The 17,319-nt window shown below is 40.8% G+C and overlaps 1 protein-coding gene across 3 annotated transcripts in view; it reads right to left on the reverse strand.

Moving 5' to 3' along the window:
• Nucleotides 1–11,763: 11,763 nt before the first annotated feature.
• The window catches only part of TBC1D4 (TBC1 domain family member 4), a 208,112-nt gene continuing 202,556 nt past the window's right edge, over nt 11,764–17,319 (reverse strand). For all 3 annotated transcript variants that reach the window (XM_043892437.1, XM_043892438.1, XM_043892439.1), the window contains one exon: nt 11,764–14,243. In XM_043892437.1, the coding sequence (XP_043748372.1) occupies nt 14,010–14,243 (234 nt within the window). In that variant the 3' untranslated portion in view covers nt 11,764–14,009. The remainder of the gene's footprint in view (nt 14,244–17,319) is intronic.

A 17,319-nucleotide genomic window follows, 5' to 3' on the forward strand; every position in this document is an offset into this window, starting at 1 on the left:
TGAGAGGCAGAGTTAAGAACAGTGTCAAAATTCCTGAGAACATCAGGCATGCTGACCCTTGGCCCTTTGAATGGTGTCCTATTACATTCATTAATCTGAATGAAGTGAGGATCTCTCCAATTATCCATGAGTCACTAGCCACATAACAGACACACACACACAGACACACAACTATGTAACAGAACCAACCTTACTAAAATATCCTTCTCTTCCTTCTCCTTGGGCTTCTGGAGGGAAGGATTCTTGCTTACCGGATGAAGTGAAGTGAAGTGAAGTTGCTCAGTCGTGTCCGACTCTTTGCAACCCTATGGACTGCAGCCTACCGGGCTCCTCCGTCCATGGGATTTTCCAGGCAGGAGTACTGGAGTGGGTTGCCATTTCCTTCTCCAAAGGATCTTCCAGATTCAGGGATCGAACCAGGGTCTCCCACATTGTAGGCAGACCCTTTACCGTCTGAGCCACAAGGGAAGAAGACAGGGAAAGACTGAAAGGAGCGGAGAGGCCAGTGTGATCTCTAAAATAGAGAACTGGAACGCTCAGGATGAGTGTTGGGGAGATTTTGGGTAGACAGCTGAGAGTGAACGATTGCAGCTGTAGGAGAGTCAAGAGAATTTAAGAAGTAGAGCTGTGGTTTATAAACTGGGTCTTTTTTCTTTTTTTTCTGAGAAATTATTTCAGTGTGAAATTTGAAACCTACAGCAAGGTAAGAATGGATTACACAGGGCTCTGGCAAAAATTTGGGTTATACTGCCTAAAGTGGAAAATTATTACAGTTTCAGTAGAAGTATGACCTTGTATATATTCACCAAATTTTATTATTTTACCCACAGTACATAAATTCTCTAGTCTTTCCAGGGAGACAATGAACTAGATTAAAAATTATTTTCCAGATGTTGCCTTATGATCTAGGGGCCAAACTGCATCTAAAATGCATGGAACACTGAAATTCTGTTAAAAAAAAGAAGAAAAAAAGATTTAATTTACATTGCTTTACCTAGATAACCTATGTGTGTGCATGCCAAGTCACTTCAGTCTGAATCTTTGAGACCCTGTGGACTGTAGCCCTCCAGGCTCCTCTGTAATGGGGTTCTCAAGGCAAGAACACTGGAGTGGATTCCCATGCCCTCCTCCAGGGGAGCTTCCTGACCCAGGGATCAAACCCATGTCTCTTGCATCTCCTGCATTGGCAGGTGTGTTCTTTACCACTAGTGCCAGCTGGAAAGCCCGAGATAACCTACAGATAAGCTTAATTCACTATATACTACAAGGAGGTGAAGTCTAAGCATTATTTTACTTAATAATGAAGGAAATCCCAAATACAATATAATCTCTAAGGCACAGATTTTAGGAAATAGGAAACAGTTGGTTATTTTTAATTCATTCTTAGTAGGTAGTTGAAAGACTAAAATTACATGAATCTATCTGAAGAATGTATAAAACTATGTAAGTATGGAAAATGTTAGTAAAATTCGGTTAATTTTAGTATCCATTTAAATATTAAGCTTATAGATTTTAGAGATTTCTAGAGACCTGTGTACATAATATTAACAATACCAGGTACAGAATTGTGTTTATGACTATATGTTATAATGCACAGAAATGATGACAAAAAGAATATTAATATATCAATGTACTAATAGTAATTTGTAGATGGTAGTAGTGAAGTAAGTTTTATTAAAAATTTTCAGGGTTTTATAGTCCCCTATACCAACTAAGGGCTTTCCTCGTGGCTCAGATAGTAAAGAATCTGCCTGCAATGCAGAAGGCCTGGGTTTGATCCCTGTTGGAAGCTGAGTCGGGAAGATCCCCTGGAAAAGGAAATGACAACCCACTCCAGTATTCTTGCCTGGGAAATCCCACAGACAGAGGAGTCTAGCAGGCTGCAGTTCATGGGATCTCCCAGTACAGGTGACAGACTGGGACCTGCCATTGTTGTGTTCAGTGGATAGAGACTTATAGGCCTGCAGCCCTAGGCTGGAGAATCGAATGCTAACTCCAAGTAAATTGTGTCAGAATGAAATTAAATCATAGGATTCTCAGTTGTTGTCACAGAATTGATTGCTGAGTTTGTAGAAAACCCACAAATCTGGCATTAGAAGTGTTAGGAGTTTGGAAAAAACACAGGGATGCCTTCCTTAAACACATGGGCCTTTTTCTATTTGCCAAGCTTATTCATTCACAGAATGATGATCATCCACATGACAGAAGTTGAGTATAGATTCATGAGGGCAACAGTTAAGAATTAAGCATTTTAGAAATACACTTGAAGATACAGCATTTATCTGTTCAGATTATAGACTTTTAAAAAATAAACTAAAATTTTCAAATGAAATTTATTTTCTTGGTTAAACTAGAAAATATGTAGCTTTCTTCTACTTTTACCATTCCAATGAAAAAAGGCAAGACTATAGAGAAAATGAAGTCCCTATATGTCAACACCAAGAATAAAGAGGGGAAAATAACTTATTCATCTTTTTTTAAAAACAAGGCTAACCATACAGTTTCAACTACTTAACTTGTAATATTAGTAAAAAAAAAAAATTTTTACTAGGGTCATTAGTTTCATAGTATTTTTTTAGAAAGCCATCTACGAGATGAAGATGGATTATGACAGAGTAAATAGCGAAACTAGAATTCTCTTTCCATGTGCCTTAATTTAGTTGGAGTTTTGGAAAATCAATTACCAAAGAAATCACATAACTGAGCAGACCATTAAGTTCTAGTTTGTTATTGTCTTGTTGCTAAATTGTGTCCAACTCTTTGTGACACCATGGACTGTAATCCTCCAGGCTCCTCTGTCAATGGGATTTTCCAGGCAAGAATATGGAGTGGGTTGCTAGTCCCTTCTCTAGGGGATCTTCCTGACCCAGGGATCAAACCCACAACTCTTACCACATCTGCACTGCAGACAGATTCTGTACCGCCGAGCCACTGGGGAAGCTGATTAAACTCCAGTTGAAGTCCACCCTTCTACAAACGAGAAAACTCAGCTCTAGTGAGTCTGCTCACTGGCCTCAGGTCAACAAGTACTCAGTGGAGGAGCCAGAACTCAGCCAGGCTTACATGTTGACAAATCCATGCTCCTGACATTGGGTAATTCATCCTCTTTGTCTAGTCCACACTCCTCCTAAACAGTCAAGGCAGGTTTAAGGTTCTGGGAAGCCCTGTGGTAGAGAATTCTGGGTAATGTTGCTCAATTTCCTGTCTCCTAAACTTACTTGACCATAGAAACTGTTTACCTTTTAGCAGCTATAAACATTCTCTGGGAATAAATTTCAGGGAATCCTGAGATAGTCCAAGGATCCCAGCTACAGAAATACAGGGACTAGATCTCACAGATGCTACCAGCAGTTCATGTGGTTACTGATACCAAAATGCATTGGGGGAACCATTTCTTCTATGTGACTTGCCATGGACACACATACACTTGGGCCAGTGACAATTCAGCTCAATAAAATACCTGAAAGCATAAGGTGGACTTGGGCTATCAGACTGTGCCAGACACGGGAAAAGGCACCCCCCACAACGAAACGGGGCACAGCTGCCATGCCTTCCAACAAGCCTTCAGAGCATTGGTGCCCTCTCTCAGGAAGTGGTGTTTTGCTTGTGACAAGGACTTTCTAAGCAGAGGACGCTGCTCTTAATAAGTCTTGCCCACTTCCTCCAGGTTTAGAAAGAGCAGAGGAACAGAAAAATACAACTGTAAGCAAGTATATTTTCCAAATTTGTGCTTGTCTTCTGGTCAGCAATCCTTTCATAGAAACAGCATACACAGTGTATTCATTTGACTTTTCTCATATCTAGGACAGTTTATTCAAAGGCATACATGTTTGATAATAAACTTAGCTTCAGAAGAAATGGGAAGAAAAACCAAGCATATTAACCCATTCATGTCACTGGTACATCCCTTCCTGCTTTGCCCAGTGACTTTAAAATAAGTGCTATTAAAGTACTAATGAATGTTCTAACTACATAGCTTTAATAGATTTATTAAACAGTAATGGTGATTTCTTCTCATAAGTACCCAATTTACTACAGAAAAACTAATAAATTTGAGGCCAGAGAAGACTCAGATAGAGCGATTATTGGCCAAACAAAACAGAACATAAATGTATAAGGAAAACTGAATGTGCCCAAGTAATTCCCACATTTCATTTTGTAAAGTCCCTGAGATGTTCCTGAACTTAGACTGTAAGATGTCTGTTTAACTGAAATGGTTATTTCTGAGTAATATCATGTTGTACTGAAAATAACATTTGTGAATGTACAAATTAACTCAGTTTGAGAAGGGAAACAATATAAGACTACATAAGAATTTTACTTTGTAAAAGACAACTTGAATGTTAGCAATATTTGGGTATCTCTTAGAAAAAATACTCTTTCCTTGTGTTTTTTAAAGCAGTAGAACTTTTAAGAAAACCAATCCGCCGAAGAATTGATGCTTTTGAACTGTGGTGTTGGAGAAGACTCTTGAGAGTCCCTTGGACTGCAAGGAGATCCAACCAGTCCATCCTAGGGGAGATCAGTCCTGGGTATTCATTGGAAGGACTGATGTTGAAGCTGAAACTCCAATACTTTGGCCACCTGATGTAAAGAGCTGACTCATTTGTTAAGACCCTGATGCTGGGAAAGATTGAAGACAGGAGGAGAAGGGGACGACAGAGGATGAGATGGTTGGATGGCATCACTGACTCAGTGGACTTGGGTTTGGGTGGACTCCAGGAGTTGGTGATGGACAGGGAGGCCTGGCGTGCTGCGGTTCATGGGGTTGCAAAGAGTCGGACACGACTGAGCAACTGAACTGAACTGAATCTGCTCAACATCCAAGCTACACATTCTAGGGTTCTTTTTGTATAATGAAAACAATCATCTAAAACAGGTGGGAAGGGGACGGTGGAATGAACTGGGAAATTAGGATTGGCAGTCAGCTCAGTTCTCCTTGCAGTCCAAGGGACTCTCAAGAGTCTTCTCCAACACCACATTCAAAAGCATCAATTCTTCAGCACTCAGCTTTCTTTATAGTCCAACTCTCACATCCATATATGACTACTGGGAAAACCTTAGCTTTGACAAGATGGACCTTTGTTGGCAAAGTAATGTCTCTGCTTTTTAATATGCTGTCTAGGTTGGTTATATGTCTTCTTTCAAGGAGCAAGCATCTTTTAATTTCACAGCTGCAGTCACCATCTACAATGATTTCGGAGCCCAAGAAAATAAAGTCTGTCACTGTTTCCATTGTTTCCCCATCTACTTGCCATGAAGTGATGGGACCAGATGCCATGATCTTAGTTTTTAGATATACACATAGTTTGTAGATATATATACTACCGTGCATAAAACTAATAGCTAGTATGAACCTGCTGTATACCACAGGGAGCTCGGCTTGGTGTTCTCTGATGACCTAGACAGGTGGGATGGAGGTGGGGTGGGATGGGGGGTTGGGAAGAGTGTCCAAGAGGGATGAGATATATGTATGCATACAGCTGATTCACTTCATTGTGCAGCAGTAACTAACAACATTGTAAAACAATAATACTCCAATATAAAAAAAATTTAATGGTTAAAACATGTCACTTACCTTAATGAGTTTGCTCTATTTCAGGGACCTGAGGTTCAGCAATTGATTTCATTAGCACACAAACCACAGATTCACCTCTCATGGGTGGACTTCCAAAAATTCAGTCCTGAGACTGATGTTCAAAATCAGAAGCCGGAAGAGAGATTTATACGCCCATGTTCCTAGGAGCATTACTCACAATAGCCAAAGGTAGAAGCAACCCAGGTTGCAATACACTGACAGGTAAATGGGTAAACAAAATGTGGTGCATGCATACAATGCAATATTAGCCTTAGAAAGGAAGGCGATTCTGATGTATACTACATATGAAAGATCCTTGGAGACATTATGCTGACTAAAATAAGCCAGTAACAAAGAAACAAGCAAAAATACACTGAATCCACTGAAGTGAGGTACTAGAGTAGTTGAAATCCTACAGTCTGGAAGTACAATGGTTGCCAGTGACTGGGAGGAGGGATGCAAAATTACCATTTCAAAGGTACAGAGTTTTGGATTTGCAAGATGAAAAGATGGATGGATGGTGGGGATGGTGGCAGGAGGTGAATACTTCATGCCACTGAACTATACACTTAAAAATTATTGATGCTAAATTTTATGTGTATAATTTTAAAAATTCAGAATTCCTGTTTTTAACTTACATAGAAAAACAGATTCTGGCAGGGGCTCCAGTATCCGTGCTTGTGTAACTAGACTGGCTTCTATAACACAGTGAATCGCTAAATCATAAATGAAAGACTGCTCTCAGGACACACATTCACACAAGGGGAGTATAATGAACTGTACACTGGGGGCCTCTGTCCAACACAGACACATCATTCTCACGTTGGGAACAGACTTGTGAGAGCCGGCCAGAACACTAGGATTCTGGAGGTCAGGACTTGCTGTGTCCATTTTAACAGCGAGGACAGCTTTGCCAGGGGTCTTGGCTAAGGGTCTCTCCTCTGGACTGCCTAAACCTGCCTGGTTTTCTTTCTTCTGTCTTTCCAAGACTAATTAGTCCTCTTCTGATTAACCCTATCATTCTTTAGCTCTATGTATGTGTGTTCTTAGTCACTCAGTCACATCCGACTCTGCGAGCCCAAAGACTGTAGCCCTCCAGGCTACTCTGTCCATGGGATTCTCCAGACAAAAATACTGGAGTGGGTTGCCATGCCCTCCTCCAGGGGATCTTCCCAACCCAGGGATCGAACTCAGGTCTCCTGCATTGCAGGTGGATTCTTTACCGTCTGAACCACCAGGAAAGCCCATAAATTATATTCTTAAGCTCCATAAATTATATTCAGTTAGATCACAGTTGAAGCTTTCAGACTCAAGTGCTATTCAGTCTAAAGTAACCTTACAGATGAGAGCAAAAACTGTTGATTTCACTTTAAAAGATCTCATGTTTCCTTATATGAGGTTTCAGGGGATATTTCCTTGGAAAGCCCAGGTATTGGCATTTATAGATTTTACCCATGGTAGTAAACCAAATATTTAGTTCAAAGCAAACTTTTTCCTCTGTTTTATACTATTGGTACTGAAGGTCAACACTTAAGTTCTATTCTCAGAAGCCACCAATTATGGTATGAAATGTTGATGGGAATTACCAGGAAATCTGAGACAAAACACAGCTTAGGGAAAGGGGGACCAGAGTAAAAAATAGAAATGAAGCATGAGATACAACACAAAAGGATAGAGAGAAAATAAAAGTGTGTGTGTTATGGAGTAAATGCGTATAGAACAGATAATATTACTGAATGCCCAGCAGCTCCCAACTCTCACCAACATAACCTGTTGTTAAATAGAGCTGAGCTTATCATCACAGTAAGGGAGAACATCAGCTCTATAGAGCTTTGTTTGTATCTCAGAAGCCAAGTTTAGTTTCAGGTAAGTATTTCAATGTAGAACTTGATTAAGACTGATAAAGATCGGGATATGATAGTTTAAGACTGGTGAAAAAGCAAGGTGAGAATTCTGAAGCGAGAAATTCAAAGTGTTTCGGGGTATAAATTTTCTATTGAAACACTGGAGGGTCTTTTGGGAAGTTCCTGTAACGAAAAATAAATTAATTTGCCTGAATAAGAGTCTCCCAGAATAGTAAAATTATGCCAATGAAGACAACGCAATAGTAAAATCATGTTCATGTAGCCCATAAGCTGTGTAGGGTATATGATCTCAGTTCTCAGTATAATACATAAATGTGTAAGTATTTAATATGCAATATCCTTTATCAACTGCTATATTACACAGCTCCAGGGACCACTGTCCATATCACAGTCTGGTAAATAATGTTCCTGAATTAGGCAATGTGAGAGTCCTATTATAGCTATATGTATTGAAATAAGTTTAAGGTAGAGTCTAATACACTGCATATGACCTAAATTATTTATAGCACATACCATTTAGCATATATTTATGATAAATGTAAAGCACCAGAGTCCCCTTACAACTTAATGAAAATCACTCCATATATTCTGATTTTTTTTCCCATAGGAACTGTGAATTTGTCAGGTAAGAAATTACTCAAAGAAGCTAGGAGAGAGACATTTTTGAGGTTCCAACATCTAGCAAAATACGTGACCCATACTACACCACCAAGGAACACAAATGCTAAGTAATATTAAGCCTACCTCTCAATGGACCTAAAATCCATTAACATGTTTTTTTTTTTTTAATAACAGAGTAATGATGCTAACTTTTAAAAAATATACATACATAATCCCCTCTGGGGGCACTGAGTCCTACGTGAAGGTCAGCAGGACCCTCAGGGTAACCAATGGCCTTACACCCTGGGCTACAGTGAGTTCAGTTCCTCCCACAATACAGTACAGACGGAAACATGTCCTGAAGGAGTGAGCCGGACAGAGTACAGGTCCATGTCTGGACCGCCAAGATAAGAAGTGGCCAGTGCAAAGCTAAAGGGCGGCTGGTTCAGGACACGAGATGGAGCTTAGCCATTTGACTAGAGCAGAGGACAAGCTGGACAGGTGACAGGGAGACACTCACGGAACGCCAAGTGTGTGACCTCAAAGACCGGATGATCCTGGGAAGAAGGAGGAGCCTTGGAAGGGTTTTAAACTGAGGATAAACTTGATGAGAGTCACGTTTTAGGAAGGTCCCTCTGCCCGAGGTGAGCACAGTTCGGGTAGGTGGTAACAACCCGTACCTTTGCCATGACTCCCTTTGCCATGCCCTCTAAGTAGGATTTGTGGCAAAGCTGGTTCCTCATGGATCAAAGAAACACCAAGAAGCTCAATATCTGTGACTCTGGAACCCCTCGAAATGGGGGCTGGTCTCAGTTTAAACTCCAGCAAGGACATGAACAAGGCACCTACCTGCAAGAGCGATGGTGTTGTTGTCAATGAACCACATTCTTCTTGGATTCACAGCGAGCTGAAACGCTGAGGTTTGCACCAGAGAAAGGGCTTGTCCCTGAGACCGCCAAAAGAGGAGATGGCAGAACAGACCTCAAATGTGCCTCGCAGGTGAGGGGCTCGGGATGAAGCTGAGACGTGGGGAACGTGGAAAGCCAATTGGAGAGAAGGAAAACGTGCGGTAATTGTCATTCTGCTCAGGCGCAGCTAAACTGCAAGCTTAACAGGGGACCCATGTTGTGTGGGTGGAGTTTTTGGCCCTCTGAAACCTCACCCATCTGATACTCGCACATGCCCAATTGGAGGAGCATTGATCCCAGCAAGCCCTAAGCAGCTGGAGCTCTAACTGAACACAGCTGATTCGAAGTTCCTGAAAACGAGTTTGCAAAAATGTCATATTGTTTAGGCTACCTGACGCTTGGAGGACATGCAAGTTTTTGTAAAAACAATTAAATTTACCTTGATTAGTGTAGGCACGTTAAATTTGTTATGAAGTAAGTTGTTTAACGGATCAGGCTTCCCATGTGGTAAAGAACCCACCCAAAGCAGGAGACATAAGAAACACGGTTGGATCCCTGGGTGGGGAAGATCCCTTGGAGGAGGGCTTAGCAACCCACTCCAGTATTCTTGCCTGGAGAATCCCATGGACAAAGGAGCCTGGTGGGCTATAGTCCTTGGGGTCGCAAAGAGTCAGACACCACTGAAGCAACTCAGCAGGCAGGCACAGTATAACGGATCTGTCTGATGACTACCCTTGGTTTCAGGGATTTCAGGGGGAAATGGACGAATATTTAGCAGACAAAGCTAGCAGATTTCAGTGACCAACTATATCAAGGAGAGAAGTCTAGGCTGACTTGCTTTCCCAAGGTCACTGCCACAGACCAGGCTTTTACTATTTTTTGGCCTAGATTTTGAATGCATTCACTTAACTGCAGTCTCCCAGTCCCCAGCTTCTGTCCAAATATACTAGGTGGATTGGAGCAAATCGAAGTATGTCTCTTGCCAGGTTACTGACCTTAATAGCTCCCATTTCTCAATAGGTGAAGTTCAAACTTTTCAAAATATCAGCTAGACCTTCATGATGAGAGCCCTTGCTTGTCAGGAGACTTGTCTCCCACCACCCTGCCCCTCTTCGACCCCCTACCTTGGGAACACTAACCGTACTTTGGGATTAAGGAATGAGTTGTGATCTCAGAAATATGCCATCCTTTCTCATTCATCTATTGTTCAACAGAGCCCACTCCACTTCTGCTGGCTCTTCCAGGCTCAGGGAAGGCATCACCTCCTTTGAGGACTTGCCACCCACTCCAAAGTGCTGTGAGCCACTCCTGGCAGCTTGCGTGTAGTGAGTCTGGTCTGGATTACCCAGCTTACCTGTTATAGTGTAAATTCTCTTGTTTTCTAATCAACTCCTTGCAACTACACCACAAGCTCGTGGAGGTCAAGGACTGTATCTTCTCCACCTCTGAATACTCAGCATCTAGCTTGGCTTACAAAAACTATTTGTTGAATGAAAAAATAAAAGGGGTAGAGCCAAGACTCCACCCCCACCTTAAATCTGGTGTTTTTCTTAACATATCACAGCAAATAAGAGTGATACATCATGGTAGAGTACTAAATAATTCAGATGGCAGATTTCCTTTGTATAATCTAGCAGAGTAAAATGGTGACATACTGATAGAATGGGTAAATTAATCTGGATATTAAGAGACCGTTTTATTAATACTTACACCTACACTGACTCCTCAAAATGCTTAATTACATGTAGTGCAAAATATTTCAAAGTTTTAGTCCTAAAGTTAGCAAGAAGATACAGTATCCATTTATTGAATTACAAACACACTTGAAAATATTCTGATGATACCTATTTTATGTAAACACATTCATATCATATCTATCAATAAATGCCCTTAATCTTTTTATTGAGGAGTTAACTCAATTTTAATTTTGTATTTTCTTATTCTCTTTCTCTCACTTGCTATCTATGTGGGTAAACAGAAAACAAAAGAGGTAAATGCAGATCTGTCTGTATGGTTATCTTTTGTCTTTTTATACCTATCAGCAAAAGGTTCCTTTGGGAAAGCAGCTGAAAATTAATAACGGACAATGTACTTTCATTGGAGCCATGAAATTAAAAGACGCTTGCTCCTTGGAAGAAAAGCTATGACCAACCTAGACAGCATACTAAAAAGCAGAGACATTACTTTGCCAACAAAGGTCCGTCTAGTCAAAGCTATGGTTTTTCCAGTAGTCACGTATGGATGTGACAGGTGGACTATAAAGAAAGATAAGCACCAAAGAATTGATGTTTTTGAACTGTGGTGTTGGAGAAGACTCTTGAGTCCCTTGGACTGCAAGGAGATCCAACCAGTCAATTCTAAAAAAAATCAGTCCTGAATATTCATTGGAAGGACTGATGCTGAAGCTGAAACTCCAATACTTTGGCCACCTGATGCAAAGAACTGACTCATTGGAAAAGACCCTGATGCTGGGAAAGACTGAAGGAAAGAGGAGAAGGGGATGACAGAGGATGAGATGGCTGGATGGCATCACCTACTTGATGGACATGAGTTTGAGCAAGCTCCGGGAGTTGGTGATGGACAGGTGTGGGGCAGTCCATGGGATCCCAAAGAGTCGGACACAACTAAGCAACTGAACTGAACTGAATGTACTTTCATAAATGTTTCTAAAAATTATCTTTGTTGTCTCCAATTCAAAAAATTATCAGTGAACAAATTTTAAGTAGCAACAATCCAACCCATGCAGATTTTGTAAAGGACTCTAACCAAGGTCTTCTCTCTTATTACAAAGGTAAAACCAATAAGCCAAGGAAACAGGCAGCAATGTATTTATTGGAAATGAACTAGACATTACATTAACCAAATGAAGATGTAACAATGCATGAAGCACAGTCGGTGCATTTAAAAGATCACAAAATAAAAAGAAAATTCATTTTCAAAAGAAATATTGTATCCAAGGCGAGTCCTGAACACCATAATGCAACTGATAACATTGACTATGAAGATCCAGAATAAAATTTAAACCGAACAACTGAAAGAAAAAGTTTCTTTTCCCAACTTGAAGGTTCCCCGGCTACCACCTATGTATCATACACACCAGGTAATTTTCATCACCAGACAGTAACCAGATGATATTTATCATATTCCTCATAAAAAAAAATACCTCTCCTACAAATAGAGAAATTTGAGGGAAATCCAAGCAACAAAACAGTTGGTGGCCCCAACTGATTAGGTCCGCATTTTCTAGAATCTAGAAATTACATTAACTTTACTAGTAAGACTTCATTGTCTTCTGAGAAACTGCCTGGATGAGAGGGCGTGCTGATTGTAACATTACATTAACTACAGTACACTGAGCACTACATTCCACAAGTGACTGGGCGGTTGGGGGGTGGGAGGGGGTGTTCAGATGCTTATCCACTCATGAAATGTTTCTGAAACCTTTAGAGCTTTACTTTTCTACTCTGTAATACATTGTAGCTTGTGTATAACAAACTCCCTTTGAAGAAAATTATCCCAGATAATCCATCTGTGACAAAACAAGTACTGCAAAAGTAGTGATGAAAAATATTGTTTGGAAAGGCAAAATTGCTGCATCTACTTTCCGAGGCACTGTCATAGAATTATCTCTGAAATGGAGAAATTCCATGTGTAAGTTAAAAACTGCTTTCCTTCCATTCACCCAGCATGCATGAATGTCTTCTAATAATCTCTCTGTAGACTGAGAAAGTCAAGAGTCCAAATGCAGAATTGTAGGTTGTAGAAAGGCTTTCTCCTTCCCTTCCCATGGATTTCAAGTTTGTTTTAAACATTCCACAAGTTCTCAAACTCTCACGTGGAAGGGGAGAATGATTACAACCTTATCAGACCTGTCAATTGACAAAAAAAAAAGTATCTCAACACAGTATCTCATCTTAGAAAACCAATCATAATTGCATTTCCTTACCCTCCATTTAAGCTAGAGAGAGCTAAGACAAGAGCTCCCACATTTTAGTGGGAAGTGGCAAATCCTTGTCACTAACTATGGCACCAAGTAGTTCATTCAGGAGAAATTTCAATAAAAAGGTAGAAAGTTAATCTAGACAATTTATGTATGCTCAGTCGCTCAGCCGTGTCCAACTCTTTGTGACCCCATGGACTGTAGTCTGCCAGGCTCCTCAGTCCATGGGATTTTCCAGGCAAGAATACTGGAGTGGGTTGCCATTTCCTACTCCAGAGCTAGACAATTTAGGTCCTAAATTAATTTTTAAGGACTGATACATTTAGTTTAACAAAACGCTGGTCTAATTTACTAGAAAATTAGTAATGTTCTCTTTCACCTTGAGCTGGATGGGCAGACTCAGCCACCGTCTTGGTTCCTCCTTACACACAACTGAAGTAATGCCTGACCAGACTCAAAATGCATGTAGATGCGACATGCTCATTGGCACAAAGCAGGCAGCAGGGGAAGGCCCCTACTTTCCTGAAAAACTCAGAGGAGCTTTACTGGCAATCAGTCATTTTCCTCATATATATATAATGTCAGGAGATTTTAAGACAGATGCACATAAAGTTACACAAATGTTTCCACCTTTCTACCACTGAGTGAAACATGCCATTCTTTGGAGAAAAAAATACATTCATTTTTTTCAAGTATATTTTAATATACAAAGATGTTCTAGCTTTGTTTCACTACAAAGACAAGCTGATTTCACATGAGTCCAAGGGGAACTTCACTTTAACTTCCCTTTGGTGTGGATTTCATGAAGTTTTGATTTCTTTTTTTAAAAAATTGCTCTAAATATGCATCTACTTTTATCTGAAAGCATGAACTCTTTATGTCCATTTTTATATATGTGTACATAGTCAACAAGGACAGCAAAAAACAGTCTACATATGTACAGTGGTTTAGAACTGGCATGCTCTGAGGAGAGCAAGGGCCACTGGCTCTGTCATGGGCTCACAACCAATTCAGTGATTGTCAGCTCTGGTGCCCAGCGCTGGGCCAGCAGCATGCAGAGTCCTCCAGACTGTAGCGTCCTTGAATGGTCACATCCTGCTGGGGTGGCAAGTCTTCCGTTATGGCTTGTTTCCTGTCTTGGCTTTGTTGTTAGGGTTGCAGTTTAAGTCTCTCAGCAGTGGTTCACAGTTAGCTAGAATATCTGCAGGCAGCAGCTTCCAGATCTGATCCACTGCCTTCTGATAAGCCGTCTTCTCCTGTTCCAGGGTCCGGATCAAAGACTTCATTTTGGTCTCTCTAGTTAACAGATTTTCCAGGTTGGACTCCAAGGTCTGAATTTTAGCATGAGCTATCTGTTTGGGCCAAAACAAAAACACAAAATCCGCCAAATCAAAAATCTGAAGGTTTTGGTTCATCATCACAGCAGCAGTCAGAACTTACATACATAAAAAAAAAAAAAGAACTTACATATATTAGCTAATCATATCATATTACTTAGTACAATAGCATAGGAAGCAAATGCTCTGAAACCATCCATGACATGGCGATTTTTTATAGTTCTCAAAAATATAACTAGAGTTCTAACAAAATACATCTCATTTCACTGAATACACCAAAAATGCAATATTAAACCATCATCCCTCACTCCATACACAGGTCTTCTCCTCAAGGGACTGGGATCTGACAGGGAAAAACAGGAGATTCCCGACACTGCCCTAAGGTATTAAAAGAGGTGTTTGTTGTTTTTTTTTTTTGCCCTCTGAGTGGAAATACAGGGTTTGCTCAACACATTAATGGGATCTTATCCGTTTTCACACATGTTGAATGTGCCCACATAACTTGGGAACCCAGAGGTGATGACAACATTGGACTGTGAATGAAAAAATCTGTAACCATTAATAAAAATCATTATAACATAAAGCAGGTGCAAACCCACTTTCCCTAAATAAAGAAATGTTCAACTAATCATCACTGAAACATCCTAGTAATGAAGGACAATAGCCTGTTTAGTTTTCTTTCTGAAAATAGACACTGTTGTCTCTTTAAAAAATGTTTGTTGGAGTATAGTTGCATTACAATGCTATGTTAGTTTCTGCTGTAAAGTGAATCAGTGACACGTATACATGTATCCCCTCTTTTTTGGATTTCCTTCCCTTTTGGGTCTCCATAGAGCACTGAGTGGAGTTCCCTGTGCTATACAGGAGGTTCTCATTAGTCACCTGCTTTGTACACAGTACCCCGAGTGTATACATGTCAATCCCAATCTCCCAGTTCATCCCCCTCCCCCTCCTCCACCTTGGTATCCATCACACACACACAGTATCTACAAACGATAAATGCTGGAGGGCTTCCCTGGCAGCTCAGCTGGTTAAAGAATCCGCCTGCAATGCAGGAGACTCCGGTTCAATTCCCGGGTCTGGAAGATCCCCTGGAGAAGGGACAGGCTACCCATTGCAGTACTCTTGCCTAGAGAATTCCATGGACAGAGGAGCCTGGCAGCTATAGTCCATGGGGTCGCAGAGTTAGACACAACTGAGCAACTTTCACTTTCATATAATTAACACCTGAAACAAAGATATAATTTGGTAAGTAAATGCTGGAGAGGATGTGGAGAAAATGGAACCCTCCCACACTGCTGGTGGGAATGTAAATTTGTACAGGCACTATGGAAAAAAGTACAGAGTTTCCTTAAAACACTGAAAAATAGAGCCTCCATATGATCCATCAATCCTACTCCTGGGCATATATCCAGTGAAAACCATAATTCAAAAAGATACATACACCCCAATGTTCATTGCAGCACTATTCACAATAGCCTGAACATGGAAGCAACCTAGATGTCCATCAGCGGAGCAATGGATAAAGATGTGGCACCTGTATACAATGCCATAAAAAGGAACTAAACAGTACCATTTGCAGAGATGTGGATGGACCTCGAGACTGTCATACAGAGCGAAGTCAGTTCGAAAGTCAGTAAAGCTTCAAGGGAGCAAAGGGGTAGGGGGTAGGGAGTGTGGGCAGAGAGATTTTGAGTTAGAAATTAAGTACCCAGTGGCTTGGTACAAGCCATTTGGAAAAACAAGTATCACATAATATCGCTTATACGTGGAATGTAGAAAAATGGTATGGATGAATTTATTTGCAAATCTGGTTTAAAAAATGATCTTTATGCTCAACATCACTCATTATCAGAGAAATGCAAATCAAAACCACAACGAGGTACCATTACACGCCAGTCAGGATGGCTGCTATCCAAAAGTCTACAAGCAATAAATGCTGGAGAGGTTGTGGAGAAAAGGGAACCCTCTTACACTGTTGGTGGGAGTGCAAACTAGTACAGCCGCTATGGAGAACAGTGTGGAGATTCCTTAAAAAACTGGAAATAGAGCTGCCATATGACCCAGCAATCCCACTCCTGGGCATACACACCGAGGAAACCAGATCTGAAAGAGACACGTGCACCCCAGTGTTCATCGCAGCACTGTTTATAATAGCCAGGACATGGAAGCAACCTAGATGCCCATCAGCAGACGAATGGATAAGGAAGCTATGGTACATATATACAATGGAATATTACTCAGCCGTTAAAAAGAATTCATTTGAACCAGTTCTAATGAGATGGATGAAACTGGAGCCCATTATACAGAGTGAAGTAAGCCAGAAAGATAAACACCAATACAGTATACTAACGCATATATATGGAATTTTAAAAGATGGTAATGATAACCCTATATGCAAAACAGAAAAAGAGACACAGATGTACAGAACAGAATTTGGGACTCTGTGGGAGAAGGCGAGGGTGGGATGTTCTGAGAGAATAGCATTGAAACAAGTATACTATCAAGGGTGAAACAGATCACCAGCCCAGGTTGGATGCATGAGACAAGTGCTCAGGGCTGGTGCACTGGGAAGACCCAGAGGGATGGGATGGGGAGGGAGTGGGGAGGGGGGATCGGGATGGGGAACACATGTAAATCCATGACTGATTCATGTCAATGTATGGCAAAAACCACTGCCATATTGTAAAGTAATTAGCCTCCAACTAATAAAAATAAATGAAAAATAAATAAATAAATAAATAACAAAAAATGATCTTTAGCAATGTGCTAACAACATTGTTGGCTTTGTTTTGAATAGGAAAAGGCATAAAATGTTCTATGGGCCAGAGCTAATGTAGATGAAATGAAGGAGGCCAGTGTTTCTTCTTGGGGAGCAATTACTCTAGGAACCCCTCATTTCTAAGCTATTTCTCTCCCAACTATCCCTTCAGAGGAGTTACCACACATCAAAGCAGGGTTTTAGTGTTCCCTAGTTTGGAGACATGTGCAGTGTTAGCGAAGTCACAGGTAAGCAGAAACCACGGAGCCACTGGGCACTTAAGTTCTAACTCAGAATCTCTCTCCCCACACTCCCCACCCCCCCACCCCC

The sequence above is a fragment of the Cervus elaphus genome, chromosome 30 (assembly GCF_910594005.1).
Source record: "Cervus elaphus chromosome 30, mCerEla1.1, whole genome shotgun sequence".
Taxonomy (NCBI): domain Eukaryota; kingdom Metazoa; phylum Chordata; class Mammalia; order Artiodactyla; family Cervidae; genus Cervus; species Cervus elaphus.